The 18,716-nt window shown below is 41.1% G+C and overlaps 2 protein-coding genes across 2 annotated transcripts; one reads left to right on the plus strand and one right to left on the minus strand.

The window, feature by feature from the left end:
* Positions 1 to 2,214: 2,214 nt before the first annotated feature.
* On the plus strand, positions 2,215 to 4,468 carry LOC306976325 (B2 bradykinin receptor-like; the record flags this gene model as incomplete). Its single annotated transcript, XM_079574245.1, has 2 exons — positions 2,215 to 2,219; positions 3,424 to 4,468. The coding sequence occupies 2 exons, from the start codon at positions 2,215 to 2,217 to the stop codon at positions 4,463 to 4,465; spliced, it is 1,047 nt and encodes a 348-aa protein (XP_079430371.1). The 3' UTR covers positions 4,466 to 4,468.
* A 12,807-nt stretch (positions 4,469 to 17,275) lies between these two features.
* On the minus strand, positions 17,276 to 18,317 carry LOC306976226 (B2 bradykinin receptor-like). Its single transcript, XM_079574122.1, has one exon. It carries the CDS (start codon positions 18,276 to 18,278, stop codon positions 17,331 to 17,333), a length of 948 nt encoding a protein of 315 aa, XP_079430248.1. The 5' UTR covers positions 18,279 to 18,317; the 3' UTR covers positions 17,276 to 17,330.
* Between the last annotated feature and the right edge of the window lie 399 nt (positions 18,318 to 18,716).

An 18,716-nucleotide genomic window follows, 5' to 3' on the forward strand; every position in this document is an offset into this window, starting at 1 on the left:
CTTAAATGAAACCTTAACTGTTATCTAAGGAATCCTTGTAAGAAGGAACGGCAATCTTTTTTGTCACTTTTCTTTTGCCTTTGATCAGTGTATGTCAAAATTTAAATAGGGAAGTACCAAACCTTAAGAGCGAGGCCACTCAAATATAGGGAAATAACACGCGAGAGCGTGGCAGAAATTTAGAAAAGGTTTTCTGCTTACCTTGTTCTGAGGCCTCTTTCCCCTTTGAGTGGTCACGTCCTCAGGCTGTCTCAGCACTGACGAAAAAAAATGTACAATAAATATTTTCAAAAAATAAGAGCGATCCTCTACTCTCGCGAAGATATCCGGGTCTCGTCACCAATTGTCAGGATCTGGTTCTTTTGTATCACGCGAGAACAGTTATTTGGATATAGCCAAAGCATACACTGGAGATTGAAGTCGTCTCAAAGATAAGGCTTTTATTGCCATTGTTCCTAGTTACAAAGTTGTATAACCAGCTGGTGACTTCAGAGAAAGAGAAGAAGTGAAGTCCAGAACTCCGTTGACAGTCTCCTTTTATCCTAGTCTTGCACTTCTCTACGCAGAGAGGGTGACTGCCTATCTGTGAGTCAGTTGTTTGTGTGTATGTGTTTGTATATTATCTGTTACTTTGCGTTGTGTTCAGAATGATTATGGTGTGGACCATTGTCTATCAGCTCATCTCAATGACATGGTCTTCTTGTTCTGTAGCGTGTAAGCAAAGCATGAGTCAGAGGTTTGTTCAGATTTCGTTAGAATCCTTACACAACGGAAAAAGAGAAACCGTTGTCAGAACTTCACTCTGGGAAGGTAAACTAGTGTCTGTCTGTCTGTCTGTTTTATTTTTGATAAATGGGTAGATCATGTGTTTAAAGCGCTGCACGGTTTGAGAAAAGACTTTGAAGTGCCATTACAAAGACCAGACAGGTATGCATCAATCAGCTCAGGTAAGAACATATCTCAGCATGTAAAAATGGTAGCCTGTTCCTTTAAAGCTGTAAAATATAACATCTTTGTAGCATAACATTCATTTATGTTATTGTAAAAAGATACAAAACTGAGGCACTCAAAGAAAAAGTGCTGGTAAAAGGCCTTTATTGCAGCATGGCCATTAGATTAAAACATTGCCTACGCGTTTCAGCCGTATAGGCTTTCGCCAGGGCAGTACTCGAGTGATGTGTGAGCAGCTTTTAAACTGTATGAACTGGTCACATGACCCATAGGGGCTGGAACTCAGTCAGCTGATGCAGTACATCCTATGAGCAGGATTTCATTCATTTATGTTATCTGGAGGCCTCGGAGGGATCTTCGGTGGATAAGGCCGCAACACTTTGTACTTAAGGGATGACTGAAACTGAACTCTATATTTGAATAACCCCAAAGACACAAGTGTGACACCAATTACTTTGCATCAGACGCCTTTATTCATTTCTTGTGGGGCTGTAATACCAAAAATCAATTTCTATTAATGAGGCCTTTTTCCGGATGTGTCATGGGTGTTTCATGCTCAGTAATGAAATGACTTAACCTAACCCCTTATTTTTTTTAAATTATCTTTATTAAAGTGAGTTTTATAATGGCAAATTGTATTGATTTAGATAAATATTAAATGCCTTCCTTCTTTATATTTTCCAGACAGAAGCTTTTAACTTAGGAGACAGTTCCTCGCATCTTTTTAACATGACAAATACAAAATGATTTTAATTCATATTTAGGATTTTCACTTGACATTTGCAAATTATTGAAGTCCATCCTTTGTTTGTTTGGAACTAAACTGCAAACTTTCATTTTTACTGCACTAAAGTGGGAAAATGGTCTCGAACACATGGGGTTTCCAACTTACACCAGAAATTCAAAGTTGGATAAAATGTTAAAAACCACAAAGATATGATCTGAAATTATCAAATATTATGATTTTCTTGGGTGGGAAATGGGACAGAAATGTGATAATGGCCCTTTTAGGGAAGTAAAACTGGAAGTTGCAAAAGACAAACTGCCAACATGTCTTTTCCAACCCCGTAGTGACTGGAACACTAAGAGGTGTGTTCATGAGCGAATAGGAGCAGAGTGTAAAGGTATGACGGGTGTGGAAAAGCAGACTGCTTCCAGGGAACTCTCTGACGATTCCGACTGGATCAGAGCATAAAAGGAGGAGAACAGGCGCACAGGAAGGCAGAGACGCACGAGCTTCAGCAGAACAACATTGAAGCGAACATGAGGTATGTTCACGTCTGAGAGTAGCTTTTAACGATTGGGAGAAAGAAGGAAGACGCTACAGGCTGATGTATTATTGGTTTTGGTGTTGGGGTCTGCAACCTTTTGGCTTCTTCCTTAAAAGTTCCAATTATGTCTAATACGCATTTGGCATTGTGATGTGTGCATATTTTCACTTGACTACATTTGAAAGATCAATATTATACTGTCCGCTCCACTATGCTTCTATAAAGGCTAGAAAGTGAAAAGTATGAAGTATGTGCCTGAGTGTTTCGGATCAGAATCACAACTGGTTTTATTGCCATTGTCAGTGAACAGCTTCACTAGGAATTTTCTTAGGTCACTTGTGCAACATGAAACATTTCACATAAAACTTGGTAGATATACATCCATCCATTCATTTTCTTCCACTTTTCCGCTACCGGGTCATGGGGGCAGCTGTTGCTCAAATCACATTGCACCAGACCCTAATGGCTCCTCCTGCAGGTGGTGGGTCCACAGAAGGACGGTCTCAGGATTCTAACTGGGCCTGTTGGTCTCTCATAAGGGTCTTCTGACCCGCTCTTTGTGTGACCCATCACCAAGGACCTGTTTGCCATGGGAGACCCTACCAGGGGCACGTAACCCCCGACACCAGAGCCCCCAGGATCATTCGGGTACTCAAACCCCTCCCTCCATGTTAAGGTGGCGGTTCCAGGGGGGGGACGTTCATTAGTCTGATACAGAGTTATTGGGTCTTTTTTTGTTCATGAGTCTGATGGCGGATGGCATTAAGTATGGGTCTAGATGGACTGTAGCCTCCTGCCTGAGGGGAGGAGGCTGTTATTGTCCCCGTAGGGAAATTTGTCCTCTGTATTTAACCCATCCTTCGATGCCACTGGGGCAGCCCGTAAGGAGCAGTGGCCGGGGGACCCTTCTCCATGATGTGGAGCCAGGCTGGTGGTCAGAATCACCTGGCTGGAGTTTTTCCCACATAGCCAAGTCCGCCAGGGCATATAAGTGGTTTAATTTTATTTTACTTTTGTCATGATGTGTATAAGTTTTGCATTTGTAAATGAAATTTCACTGTGTGCTAGAACCACTCCGGTAATTGCCAAGTGGGGGGTCAAAACTTTTACAACATTTATAAAGTTAAAGGACTTCTTCTGTGATTTTGCTCGCTGTGTGCCACATGAAAATTCCTGACTCTTGTCTACTTTGTACTTCCAGCTCCCTAGAGAACTCCACCCTGCCGGACCCTCTGAACTGTGTGATGGAGTACTTAAGCCCATACTGGATCCACACAGTGATCCCAGTCTACATATACACCATCTCCGCACTGGGCATCCCCCTCAATCTACTGGTGCTGCTGGTCTTCCTCCTCCACAAGAAAGCCTGCACCGCCGCTGAGATCTATCTGAGCAACATGGCCGCCGCCGACCTCTTCCTCGTCCTGTTTTTGCCTTTTTGGGGCAAATACGTATCCAATGAATACAGTTGGACTTTCGGCGGACCTATGTGTAAGATTGTGTGTCTTCTGATTGTACTCAACTACAACTGCAGTGTGTATTTCCTCATTCTGGTCTGCGTGGATCGTTTTTTGGCGCTGGCACACCCACTGTCACAATACAAACTGCACAGACGCAAATACGCCAAGATGAGCTGCGTGGTCGTGTGGTGCTTTGGTTTGCTGATCAACATCCCGACTCTCCTGTGCAGAAATGTTGTAGAGTATAAACCAGACAATGAAACCGTTCATTATGAGTACACGTGTGAATTCAACTGTTCGTCAGAAGTGTACCTGGCCAACGACATCGTCCAAACCACAGTCGCGTTCATCATCCCGCTTCTGATTATTTCCTTTTGCACAGTCAGAATCCTCCGCGCACTGAGGGAAAGGCCTACGGAAGGTATGAGCTATCAGAAAACCGAGCGTAAAGTGACCGTCCTCGTTTTGGCAGTGCTGCTGGCGTTCCTGATCTGCTGGCTGCCGTTTCGAGTGCTAAAAGTGGTGGAACTCGCGATCAGATTCAAACTCATTGGGGAAACTTGCAAACTGGCCAGATTTATCACAGTCTGTCAGCACATCTTTCTCTACCTCGGGTTCTTCAACAGCGATCTCAACCCCATTCTGTACGTGATCGTTGGGAAGAACTTTCACAGGAAGATGCGGGAGGTCCTGAGCGGCCCAAGGAGGGAGTCGAGCATGAGGTCCGCCAGCACCACCACAAGCTCGAGTCGTTTGTCATCGCGGAAACTTCGCGCCGTTTAATAGATCCCAGGACTTGTCAATGTCTCGATGTGATATCGTTGATTTGATTTTTGTTGTGACACATCAAGATTCAGTTTGTGATGTTGATTTAAACCACCTCCGATAGCTTAATAGTTGAGAGAAGACTTGATAGTGAGTTGATGGACATACTGTATTGAGATTTACCTTGCAGAATCATTTTTTCAAGCATTTTCAAGATTCTGAAAAAAAGAAAAGAAAAGAAAGTGAATTTGTGACATTGCATCACAATGCCTTCAGTGAACTTTCCAGCTACGTTTGCATGCACTTCTGTAAGTTTTACTCTATGGGCATGGAGCCTTGCATTGACTCTGGGATACTGAAGTCTTTGGAACATGCTCAGACTTTGTAAGCTGTCTCAAAGACTTTAGAGAAAGAGCAACTGCAATTAGGAAACCCTCATCCAGTTTGGGAATCCACCAGTTCAAACTGTTCACAATCAATATGGACATACTCCAGAAAGAATTTGAATAAACTTCTGAAAATGACTGAATACAATAATTGCATTTGACTTGTGGCTGCAGATGTTAAAGGGTTTATAACAATCAAAAATGGAGTCAATATTTATTGACTAGGTTCGGGAACAGGACTACGCCTCAACCTATCACACTTTGCACACCAACCAGTCTTGCTTTCACCTAACCACGCCTCTAACTCACAAGCCATTATATGCCAAGCCAAGCCTCATCATCTCAGTTTGTTTGAAACTGTCGACCCCACCCTCCCTCCCTTTCAGCAATGATTATCCTGCTTAGAAGGGGGGTCCCGAATAGCTGGGTTCATCCGAGACGGAGCCCCCACCTACAGTCTCGCCCAGTTTCACTCCACAGTATAACCTTGTGAATAAAATCTTAATTGCACTTTGTTGTGGCGTGGTCCTTGCTAGTGAATGTATATTGGTTTTTGTGTTTTATTTGTGTATGTTTTGTGTAATCCTGCATTTTAAATCCATTTTTCACACTCCAAACTTGCTCTGATCCAGTCTGCGGTCAAACTTTCATCTCTGTGCAAATTAGCTATTGATAACCCCTGCCATACATAAAACATTGTGTATGCACAACGTGTAAAACATTAATACAAGTGTTTACATGAGAACCCGTCCTACCTCTGCTTGTGTGTGTTTATATCTATCAGTGTTTGAATTGAATCGTGTCAATCTTGCCAATGCCTTTGTGTTGTTGCCATTGGCATTGTTTGAACTAGCAGTTCCAGGATGACATGTGGTTAATGTCATCCGGGATGCATGTTACATCATGCAGGCCTCATGTTCCTGCTTTTTTTTACTGTCAGGAATTATTTAATGTATTAAATTTAATGTTAATCTTTGAATATTTAACACGACAACTTTCAACTGTGCAGAATTTCATATTTAAAGAAAATTAAAATATGCGTGACCACTACAGCCAATGTTCCTCTGTCATTTTTTATGGTATGTTAAAGACATTTGAGGTACAGTATTTATCTTTTTTAAACTATGGCAAAACATGAATTGCCAACTGAACCATGTAATGTGCTCTGGGTGAGAGAGTCCTGCACATGTACCTCTTTCACTGTAAAACATGTAATTACAGTTTTAATTAGCATTTCCACTGCTCAGAATCTAACAGTATTTAATGATTAATATCCATGAAAGAAAAGTATCAATACATTACATTATAGTAGAATAAGTATAAATCTGATTGTAGCCTTAAATTTGACTTTATTTTTCCCATCTGTCCTTCTCACTTCTCCAATGGTTGCACACTTTGTCCAGATTGATGGCCCCGTTTGGTTCAAGCTTTGACTTTATGCGACACTGAAATTGTATTTCTGCTGTGTCTCGCAGGTATGTTTAATTTTATTTTAATTAATATGCTTTTCTCTGTAAATGAATTCCCCCACTGACATCATGTAAAGATCACTTTTGTTCACTTTGGTTCAAATAAATATTGGAAAGTTAGCTGTATCCGGAAAAAAATAAAAATAATAATTATATATATATATATATGTATTTTTTGTAGTAACACGGCCATGAATATACTGCTGCCCCTCCCTCTGAGTAGCGCGGTGTCTGCTGAAGAGGGGAGCCAGTGTGCGTGTCAATGAGGAGACACTGAAATTGTATTTCTGCTGTGTCTCGCAGGAGTAGAAATGATGAACTCCACGCTGTTGTCCTGCCTTTGTTTACGGCCTGCCATACACCTTGCAGCCGTTACACGGATGACTTTGCTATAGCTGGAGTTGGAGACCTTGAAAGGGGCCCAATTGATGAGGCATCCAAACAGCAGCTGGATGCAAGGTATAAGGCTTTTTACTCCTGTTGAACACATGTAATGTCTGTCATCACTGACACATGTCTGACACTCTTTGTATGTAGTATGACATCGCTGGACTTGGTCTTGAAGAGACAAAGCTTGGACTACCAAAGGATCAGTGGCACATGAAGCACTGATTGACATCGTTCTGAATGTGAAGTGGCTTAAAGAGGTTGAGAAGTTCCTCTGTTTTAGGCAGGGGCATAGCACCAAATTCTTAGCCTGGCATCCAGGCTAATCTCCAATGTTTATTAATTAATAAACATGAGACTAGTCTGGCGACCCTGTCGTAGAAAAGCTACTGCTTGAGGCGGGGCTAATGTGGGACAACCGAAGCGCATAGCAGCCAATGAGAACATAGCAGATGTGACGACAGAAACAGTGCCAAGAAAGTTGTCATCATTCGGACATTAACCACGGCGCTCCTGCCACACGGAGTTCAGGAAATGACTTCTGTCGTTTATGTTGGAGCATTACGGGAAGTGGTTGCTTGTGTTGAAAAACTACAAAACAAAGGCGCAACAACGTGACGTTCAGGGAGCTGCTCTGATTGGTCGGTAGGCTCCATATCGCTGCGTGCCATTTCCTTTGAAAGCGCACAATGGAGTGTTGCCTCTTCTGTAAAGAAGCGGAGTCTGGTTGGCGAGACTACCAAATTCTGGGCCCTGGGTACAAACTATCTTGGTGGACATAACAGTGGTTTAGTGGTTTGACAGTGCAGTTCATTTATTTTCTATTATAACTTTATTATAAATACCTTAACTAAGTGAAAAAATGGGTTGGCCAAAAAAAGTGCTTCATACAAAAACACATATCCAATCCAATGAGTACTTAGTTCATGGTTTGTTTGTTTGTTTGTTTCAAGTCGTCAATGTTTGACTTGAAATTGCATCTGATTTGGCTTCAGTTACAGAAATTGAATAACCTTTAATCCTGTAGTGACATAGATATTTAGATTCGGGTGGAATATTCTACTTTCATTGGGCCAATTAAAATGGCTAGTTTTAGGTAGAGCATAATGATTATTAGCATATCACATTAAACAGGAGGACTGCACCAGGGACAGAGGATATTTGTGCTGAGAAAACTTTAAAAGAGGCATTAAAATGCTATTTTACAAAAAAATGATACTGTATGATGTCTCTGTGGCCCACAGGCCTGAACAAAAAACTCAAGGGCTTCAGTCTGATTTAGTCCCTCGCCATATTTGAAGCCTATACCTTTAAGTGTATTGTCAGTAAATTGTTGTTCTATAAAGTTACGTTGGAAAATACTAAATGGCACGAGCTCCACCTTTCACTAGAACGACGTTAGCTCGTCTCCAAAGCTGTGCATTTATAATGCGTGAATCCAAATGCGCGCTGCTAATTAGCATATTTAATTTGGCGAAAATGTGGTGTGCGACCTGTGGCTTTTGTCACTGTGGCCTGATGGCTCAATTATAATAATTATGAGCAAAGAAAAACTTTAGAGGCTAAAACTAGGAGAGACGGAGCTCTGTCTCTGTCTGTGACTCTGCACCATCATCTCAGAGCAGGCAGAGGCAGGACTCACCTCACCTCATGTTTAACTGTCATTTATGACAAGAAAGTTGCCTCTAAGGTCCGCTAGAACAGGCTAGTGTTAAATAAAAGCACATTAGTGCGAGGCAAGACTAATAACTCTCTTTCCTGGCTCTGTGTCATTGCATTACAGAGTCCACCTCATCAAGTCACTGCTGAGTTGAAGCGCACGGTGCTGAACACCGGTGTGGGCTGAACCATTTGGCACATTTGAAAGGGGTGTCAGGGCCCTGAGATATTATCCATCATTGTTGTTTGTGCAAAATTCTGTGTAGCAACCATTGTATTTTAGCCCGGTTGTGTTCAGTTCTTACAGTATCAATTATAAGGAAACTTGGAAAGTACAATACATAACGCTTTTTGCAGCATTTTTGAGGGCCCCTACCCTGCTCTGGGCCCTGGGTACTCAGTACCCTTTACCCCCCCAGTCCGACACCCCTGGTTTTAGGTATGTGTATCCATGTCAACGTATAATGTTTTTGTGCTGTATTCTCTATCACAAATAACAACAAAAACAATTATTGAAATGTACGTTATATTGCAGATACAGATAAAGTGTGAACATAAAAATAATGCTGTGGTTTTGTTTCAAGATCCTTTTTTGTTTCAAGATCCTTCCTGCAGATACACGCCTGCAGATACACGCCTGCAGATACACGCACCATGCGCACCATCCTAAACGTCCGCGATGTTCGCGCTACACGTTGTAAAGAAGCCGTCTGAATTTGTCCTCTTTATACACGCTTATACGTGCAGCTGCGACGTTTTTAAGACCCAAAACAAAGCGCACGTGCTGAAACATGTGCTTTTGCCGCTCGCTCGTATCATTCAGAAACTATGACGCTGAAGAGCTGAGAATATCCTTCGACCCTCGTTCATAAAATAGAGTTTCTGCCACTGAAATAGCTTTAAGTCCCGTTAATTTAATAACCATTTTACATTAGCTTTCATAAAAATGCTTTGAGGAAGTTTATGTCAAAATAGGTGAAGTCTATGAAGGCTATACTTTCATTTCTCTTTAAATAAAACAACACAAGAAGCACATATTATAATTTATAGCCTATTTTTTAATGAATTGAAAAGAGAAACGATAAAGAACCGTATCAATAAGAGAAATGATCAATGGCATTAACATCGATAACGTCGGGGGGCCTACAATTCTGTTTAAGCCCCGGGGCCTATGGGTACATTAGGTGGGCCTGGGTACATCTCCAGAGAGAGCCATCCTGTTGTGCCGGGTTTCTTCATGGAAAGGCATGCCAGCAAAGAGGAGACTGAGACCAGATGACCCACGGCGGTTAGGACTTCTCCCTGGAGTTCCACGTCCAAGCAACGAGGAGTTGTTACAAACTCAGCTGCAGCTGTGGGCTGCACATATAAGGCGCCGCCACTCGGAAAATATTTCGCCAAGAGCTTGCGCCGCCACAAGATCTGGCCCTTGGAGATGTACATGCAGGCGACCAAAAGGCGCTTTGCATTATAATACAACCAGGGCGGCGGTGGAGACAGACGGGAGATCTTTTGTGATGTGCCTGGGATACAGGAAGAAGCCGGTCTGTTGGCCTGCTGGGCGATAGGTTAGTATGTGCATTGCTGTGACTTGTTTTGGTGATACTAACTCTGAATAAAACTGTCACAACAGGACGGAGCAGCTGCTCAGAGAGCAGGATTCAGGAGGAGGTCATTTTCTTTTTTCAAAAGAAGTATAATACAAGCCTGAGATAATGTTGGAGAAAGTGAGCCTGTGTTAAAAGCTTCTGTAAACATGTCCAGAACTTTCAAGGGAGCAAGCTGCTTCCAAAATGTCTGGAAATGTATCGGGACTCGGGGATTTACCATTGAATAATGACTTGGCAGCTGCTTCAAATTCTGGAAGCGTCATAGGTCGTTCCAGGCCATCATGTTGTGGTGGGGGAGGTGATTCAAAAACAAGTCTGCGTCTGCAGTAGAAGAATGCTCAGAGGAGTATAAGGAGCTATACAATTCTGACGTAAACAATGTGCTAACAGGTTGCTTGTACCATAACCTTCTTCATAAAATCTGGACCTCAAAAAGTCAACTAAACAGTTCTGCAATATATTGAGACATCTCCGAATCCTCTGTCTGCAATGAAAGTCGTTCTTTATAAAGTGGTGGAGAATTACAGTTGTAGCATAGAGTCATAAATCTGACCTGCAACAATAATGAATCTGCCTGTATAATCGGTGATAGGTTTACACTGTACAAAAGGAATTGACTTAGGAAGTATAATAGGTGCTCTTCTGGATCTACTAGAAAAAGGAGAATGGAACACCTGGCCTGTTCAGCTCTACCATATTTTAGAGATATCGCTGTTTATTTAATTGTGTATCATATGAGCTCCAAGATCACATACATAATGCAAAGTTTTACCATGCATAACAGCATTAATTAATCCTTTACAATTCAAACTAGCAAAATGAATATAACCATGTTGATAAAAATCTTAAAACATGTTAGTAACATCCTGCATGAACTAAAAACACAAAGAGAAAACATTTGCTGCACACACAGTAACCCCCAAACACCCACCCAAACAGAACCTTCAAACCCCCCCAGCTCACAAGCAGAGGGAGCCCCACCCCACTCGGATATCACCTCGCATGGTGCAAACATACACCAGGATCAAGAGGAATGAGACATGAACAAAACAAAGAGCCCTGCTTGAAGATTGTACAGATTATAGGGCAGGTCTGGGCAAAATACCTGCAAAGAGTAAAAAAACAAAAAATCGGAATTGGTGATTGTGAACCAATAAAAGCCAGCACAAATCCAACACAACGATAAAATAACACAGCAAAAAGAAATGTTTAGGGCGCTACAATAACACGTCCTACATCCAGTCTGTTGCATGTAACGACCTTCTGGTGCATCAATGAAACATTAATGGAATGAAGCTCAACTTCATGGAATGAAGTTTAGCTGTAAATGTCACCTATGTAACCACTTTTTAGATTTTGATTGTAAAGTTTCCCATCTACTTTTGCTCATTATGTCAGAGCACAGGTTGTATTAATAAACGATACTCTAATTTTTCCAAGTTTCACCTGTATTAGCTCTTCTAGAATTTTGTAGGTCCTAATAATTCACCTGTCTTTCCCAGCCTATAGAGTTCGGGAAATTCCACAGTTACCATGGAGATCCACCATCTTTGCAGCTGTTAGCATACATTTCCATTGACTAACATTGGCTAAAAACAGTATAAAAAGTGGAGAAAATAGCCGTGGAACAACTAAGTTAGCTGCTGAGTTACTGCTGGTAAATACATTAAACTCACTGTGGTGTCCAAGTGTTTTAATGTGAACAATAACTCCAGTATTTTAACTTTTTAAATCTCCATTAGTTTACAATTGCTGCTAATCCCATAATGCTTAGCGATATGACGTCACATTCCCGAACTCTATAGTACAATACCATTACATTCTATCCTATAAAAGTGACTAATATGCAGTAAGAACTGAAATGAACAAATAATGTAAGACCCAATTATAACTGTCTAGGCCTACTAGTAAATAAAATTCAATTTTGTATGTTATAGGTTAGTAAATAATGGATCAAGCATTAAACACTATTTGTAAAAAAGTTCCAAAACCCCAAACTTTTCATATGTAGAATTTAGCGTAAATGACTTTCAAAGGAACAGGCCACCGTTTTTCCATACTGAGATATATTCTTACCTGAGCTTAGACGAGTTGATGCGTACAACGACCAAAGATGTTGTTAGCATTTGGCCTCTCCCAATGCATTCCTATAGCTCCAAACGAGTTAGAAGCTACCACGCTCTTCCACGGGCACAAAGACCAGACAGGTACGTATCAACTCGCCTCAGCTCAGGTAAGAACATATCTCAGTATAGAAAAACGGTGGCCTGTTCCTTTAACAAATGCCTAAACTTTTCCAGGGCCGGGATATTTCATTTTAAACTTCAGTGACTTTTCCAGGATTTCCATGACTGTATGAACCCTGAAAAAATTCCATAATTTATGGCAGGGCTGTATCAGTGGCAACACAAATATCTCCTGACAGAGTGGTCTCAAGTGGGTCAATATTTGTAACTGTATATATTTACAGTATTTTACCATGGAAAAAACCCATGTACGGCAGTCTCTAACATTCTTTTGAAAAGTTACACTTTCTACTATTTTACTACACTATCTTGGGTCATGTGAAATGACTAATGATCTGTAAGACACTTACTTAGAGGCAGGTGTTGTAGAATTGAAACAGTTTCACAGCATAGGTAATAACCCAGTGTGGGATTTAATGCACGTTGCTTTAGCCATTTCCTCTGCTGGTTTCCTCCATTGTTCGTAAAGTGTTTAGTGCACTGAGAGATGACATCAGTCCATAACGACCACGGATATGGTTTGGAATTGATTTATCTTTTCTTCTTAGTCTGTTTACAATCCAGGACAGAAGCACTCTCACCCTGACTGTTTACACTGGGCTTTTCCAAGAACGTCTTTCCTGAATCGGTCTGAGCAACAGGAAGGCCGCAGTGAGGAAAAGACCAACTGTTCATGTCTTGATCGTGTTATTTATATGACTGCCTCTCCTGGCTCGGCCTGCTTCTGACCCTGTTTGTCATGGAGCCAGAAAATTCAGCTTAGGTACCTCTCGTAAATCAGTGGTGCTGTAATAGACACAGTTTAGCTGCTAAACTGACAACTTTCCTTGAGCTCTTTATGTGCCCGTCTTTCTCAAGAGTGAATTTTTTTCCAAAATATAAATTTAATGTGCCTTTATTTTGCTTGAATTTTTGCCTGCCTCTCCTTGCCTGCCTCTGTTTTTCACTCAGCGGCAGCTCGATGTTCTCTGCTCTGTTAAAGAAGGTGCTACATCCACGGGAGAGGCAAGTATTCACTAACTGACATGACGATGACATTGACCAATGTGATTTAAAACCCTATTTTACATAATAATGGTTTCTGCCAGTGTTAGTTATTAGTTACTGTGGTGAACTGGTGAACTGTGAGTGGGGGAATTTGTTTTTGCAGCAGAAGGAGTTTCTGTTAAAGTAGCATCCGACGTCCCGACCCCACGGGGATCTGGTAAGCGGTTCACTGATACCCATGTCCCCGATCGCGCACACTGGAGGAAGTGTGAGCGTTAGCAGTAGCTCCACAGCATCAGGCCAGTGCGTCATTAGCGCTGAATGCACCGTGGAGAAGTAGCTGCACAGCTGCGAAGTTCAGTGTTTCTACCTTCTACTTTCTATGAGGTGATGAAATGCTGTGTGTTCTGTAGCAGCTGAACACAACAAGATCATCTTCTCTTTTTAACATCTTTATTCGTGACTTGTTGAATGCACTGTTCTGCTACTCTATGTACACACTACATCATCAAATACAATATAGTTTTGGAATAATGTAATGTAATAATAAAAACATAAAACAATAATTACAGTTGTAATAGCCTGATTATTTTGTATCAGGATATTTTGTTTATAATTCATGATCAATAAGAATGTTTCATTTCATGTGATTAATGATTTCATATTTGCCAAAAAGTTAAAATATGCACTTTGCATAAGGTTTAAAAATGTTCATAAATACATATCATTTCATAATTATTTACAAGTTAAAAGTATATTTTTTATTTAGTTGTTTTGATTGCTTATTGAACAGGCCTGGTATAGAGCCTGAAGACTCAAAAATGCCCACAAGATGGAACTAAAGACCTGCTCGGGACTGTCTGAAGGCCTGACTTACATCATTGAAGATCTTCTTTGATAATGTGGAGTTTAGATCAGTTGTTTCAGGACCCAACATAACCCTAGGAAGACAATCTACGGGTCCAAAATAACATTTGATGAGTTGTGTTGTATAATCCAAGATACTGTATTTTCGACACAATTCAAATGAGTAGAAAGCCCATGAAGCTGAAATTATGATAAAAACAATTAACTAACAGTAACTTTAACAGACTCCAGTTGTCTTTCTACATTTTTTCAGTTGATAAATAAAAATCAAATAAGGTTTTTCAGCGAAAGTACTGCGACCCACTGAAAGTGGTTCCTCAACCCATAAGTTGAGAACCCCTGGTTTAAATAGTCTGATATGTCAGATATCTACAGTACCTGTCAAAAGTTTGGAAACACTTTTGATGAATCGGCATTTCTTTATTTGCAAAACTATTTCCATTGTGTAATTCACATTGAAGACATTAACGAACAGATGGAATTATGTAGGAAACAAAAAAGTGAAACACAAACTGTTGTATATTTTAAACTCTTCAAAATGGCCACCCTTTATTCTTAGCATTTTCTCAATGAGGTTCATATGGTCGTCATCTGAAATGGTTTAACAGTCTGTGAAGTCCAAACCATTTCTGTGACGGCATCTTGACACTCACTGACACAATGTCAAAATACCTGTATTGAAAATCTGAAGTCTTAAAACTCAGCCAATATTGTTTTCAGGCTGAAATGAGTAAAGGAGCACATGTGCACCCTTGTTTTCAATCCAGAAGGTGGTGCTGTTTTGTGGTTAAACATTGCATAACGGGTTCTCATGTATACGCACGTTTTATGTTGAAAACTTAGGTTGCGACTCATGTAAGTCAAATGTCTCATGGACTGCATATCTGACATAAAACTGTGGTTACACCAGAATTTCCTCCATTTAAACGAGGATAAAACAAATTTCATTTTGTTTGGTGACTCAAATTTTTCAGACTCTGATTTGCTGTCTTCTTATTTTAAACCAATGGTCAGAAACCTCGGGGTTGTCTTTGACAACTCGCTTCATTTTGACAAACAGATTGACAGTGTGGTCAGGTCAAGTTTTTATGAGCTGTGTGTTTTGACTAAAGTAAAGCCTTTTTTAAACCGCTCAGACCTGGAGTGAACCATCCACGCTTTTATCAGTTCAAGAATTGATTATTGTAATGCCCTTTGTTTTGGAGTTTCCCAGTCCTGTCTTAATCGTCTTCAATTGGTGCAAAATGCTGCAGCTCGTTTTTTAACAAATACACCCAGACGTCAGCACATCAGCCCAGTCCTTTTTTCGTTGCATTGGCTTCCAGTTTCTTTTAGAGTTGATTTTAAAATCCTTCTTTTTGTTTTTAAAGCCCTCAATGGTCTGGCCCCTTCATACTTGTCTGAACTTTTAACTGTTCGTGACTCGGGCAGATCCTTGAGGTCGTCAAACCAGCTCCTGCTAGAAGTGCCCAGGACCAAGTACAAGCACTGGGGTGATCGGTCCTTTTCAGTAGCTGGACCCAGACTCTGGAATAAGCTGCCCCCTGATTTGTGCACCATCACTGATTTTGGCCTTTTAAATCCAGACTCAAGACGCATTTATTCAGACTGGCTTTTAACACTAAGTAGCACGGCGACACTTTTAGTACATTTTATCGTATATGTTTTATTGTTTGGTTGTATGAATGTTTTTAATGGATTTTATGTATAATTTTATATTTTATTGTAAAGCACTTTGGTCGCCTTGAGTGTTGTAAAGGGCTCTAATAAAATTTGATTGATTGATGTAGCACTCCTTGGCCTTGTAGTATGATTTAATATGGCAGGTGTTATCAATAGCTAATCTGCACAGGGACAAAAGTTTGACCGCAGGCTGGATTAGATTAGATTGGAGTGTTGAAGATCAATTTGACATGCAGGATTACACAAAACATGCACAAATGAAACAAAACAAAACACTAGTCCACAATACAGTATAACATGGTTAAAAATGTTGTTATAAACTCTTTAACATAGATTCAGTAACATCTGCAGCTGCAAGCCAGTAAAAGACAGTTATTATATCCAGTCATTTTCAGAACTTTATTCAAACTCCTTCTGGAGTATGTCCATATCGATTGGGAATCCAGAAATTCAAACTGGGCACAGACTGGTTTAGGGTTTCCCAATTGCTCCTTCTCGAAAGTCCATGAGTCAGTGACGGTGCAAATTTAAGGGATATTTCGGGATTATTGACATAGGGCCTCATTTCCTAGTTATCCAGAGTGTTGCTGATACCTGGAGATATTTCATGCAGTTCTTATGTTTGAAGATTTTCGTGGCTAATGCAAGGCTAGCGCATTTCTACGACATCAGCTAGCCTGTATTAAAAACTGTCTGACCCGCTCCACAGAGCACCTGAGGCAAATCACTTATAACACCAGACTAACCATATAAATGTCTGTGTCGATAGAATCATTTTTGGAATATAACTGACCTGCATCACATGAATGATTGCATTTTGAGGGACTATTTTCTAGCAGATCACTCCACCGCTGCGTAGCTTATACAAACATGAAGCTGATGCTGCTCAAATATAAGGTATTTTAAATGCAAAATGGTTAAAATTATTCTACATTTATATGGTTAGTCTGGTGTTATAAGTGATTTGCCTCAGATGCTCTGTGGAGCGGGTCAGACTGTTTTTAATGCAGGCTAGCTGATATCGTAGAAATGCGCTAGCCTTGCATTAGCCTAGCGCCACGAAACTCTTCAAACATAAGAACTACATGAATTACAAAAAAAATATCTCTAATATAATATAAGCAACACTCTGGATAACTAGGAAATGAGGCCCTATGTCAAAAATCCTGAAATATCCCTTTAACATCAAGGACACAGGAATTCAAAACAACATAGTTAGAAACAACTTACAAGGTCTGAGCAAGTTTCAAAGACTTGCTCCATAAACCTACAGAACTGCATGCAAATGTGGCTGGAAAGTCCACCAAAGGCATTGTGATGCAATGTCATGAATCAATTCTAAAAAAAAAAAATCAGATTCTTGAAAATGCCTAATTGATTCCACAAAAATCACAATACATTTAAAAGTTAGCATAGACTTGTAAACTCCGTAAGTTTTATGCATAAAACCTGCTCAGCCGCTTGCGGTTCTTGTCCAGTATGTCAAAACAAAATGTCACAACAACGTTTTTATCAAATCAACCATATCACGAGACAGGTCCCGGGGTCGATCATGCAACGGTGTTGGCATTGCCCTGAAGTTTCCGTGATTACAAAGGACTCGAGCTCGTGGTGGTGCTGGCGAACTGCCCGCTGGACTTCCTCCTTGAGCCGCTCAACTCCCGCATCTTCATGCGAAAGTTCTTCCCTATGATCACGAACAGAACGGGGTTGAGATCGCTGTTGAAGAACCCAAAGTAGAGAAAGATGTGCTGACAGACTGTGATAACCCTGGCCAGTTTGCAAGTTTCCCCAATGAGTTTGAATCTGATCGCGAGTTCCACCACTTTTAGCACTCGAAACGGCAGCCAGCAGATCAGGAACGCCAGCAGCACTGCCAAAACGAGGACAGTCACTTTACGCTCGGTTTTCTGATCGCTCATGTCTTCCGTAGGCCTTTCCCTCAGCACACGGAGGATTCTGACTGTGCAAAAGGAAATAATCAGAAGCGGGATGATGAACGCGACTATGGTTTGGACGATGTCGTTGGCCAGGTACACTTCTGACGAACAGGTGAATTCACACGTGTACTCATAATGATCTACAACATTTCTGCACAGGAGAGTCGGGATGTTGATCAGCAAACCAAAGCACCACACGACCACGCAGCTCATCTTGGCGTATTTGCGTTTGTGCAGTTTGTATTGTGACAGTGGGTGTGCCAATGCCAAAAAACGATCCACGCAGACCAGAATGAGGAAATATATACTGCAGTTGTAGTTGAGTACAATCAGAAGACCCACGATCTTACACATAGGTCCGCCGAAAGTCCAACTGTATTCATTGGATACGTATTTGCCCCAAAAAGGCAAAAACATGACGAGGAAGAGGTCGGCGGCGGCCATGTTGCTCAGGTAGATCTCGGTGGAGGTGCAGGCTTTCTTGTGGAGGAGGAAGACCAGCAGCACCAGTAGGTTGAGGGGGATGCCCAGTGCGGAGATGGTGTATATGTAGACTGGGATCACTGTGTGGATCCAGTATGGGTTTAAGTACTCCATCTCACAGTTCAGAGGGTCCGGCAGGGTGGAGTTCTCTAGGGAGCTGGAAGTACAAAGTAGACAGGAGAGAGTCAGGAATTGTCATGTGGCACACAGCGAGCAAAATCACAGAAGTCCTTTAACTTTATAAATGTTGTAAAAGTTTTGACCCCCCACCTGGCAATTACTGGTGTTGTTTCTGCACACAGTGCAATTTCACTTACAAATACAAAACTTGTACACATCCATGACAAAAATATTTTTTCCATTTTAAGGAAGCACAGCATCCTGTCTCCTCTCTCATTTATATGGATTGAGCAGTTCAAACTCCCTAGAAGAGGAGACATTAACAAGTTGTTCCTACAAAGAGAACGCTTCCATATATTCACCTTATTCCGGAGGCTTGCGTGGGCGCCGCCATTAATTGTGCCTGCCCCTTTTCTCCTATGTGTTAACATG

This window comes from Gobius niger (genome assembly GCF_951799975.1).
Source record: "Gobius niger genome assembly, chromosome: 16".
Taxonomy (NCBI): Eukaryota; Metazoa; Chordata; class Actinopteri; order Gobiiformes; family Gobiidae; genus Gobius; species Gobius niger.

Coding starts and splice junctions, on each gene's coding strand:
- LOC306976226 (XM_079574122.1), bottom strand. CDS start 18,278: ATGGAGTACTTAAACCCATACTGGATCCACACAGTGATCCCAGTCTAC.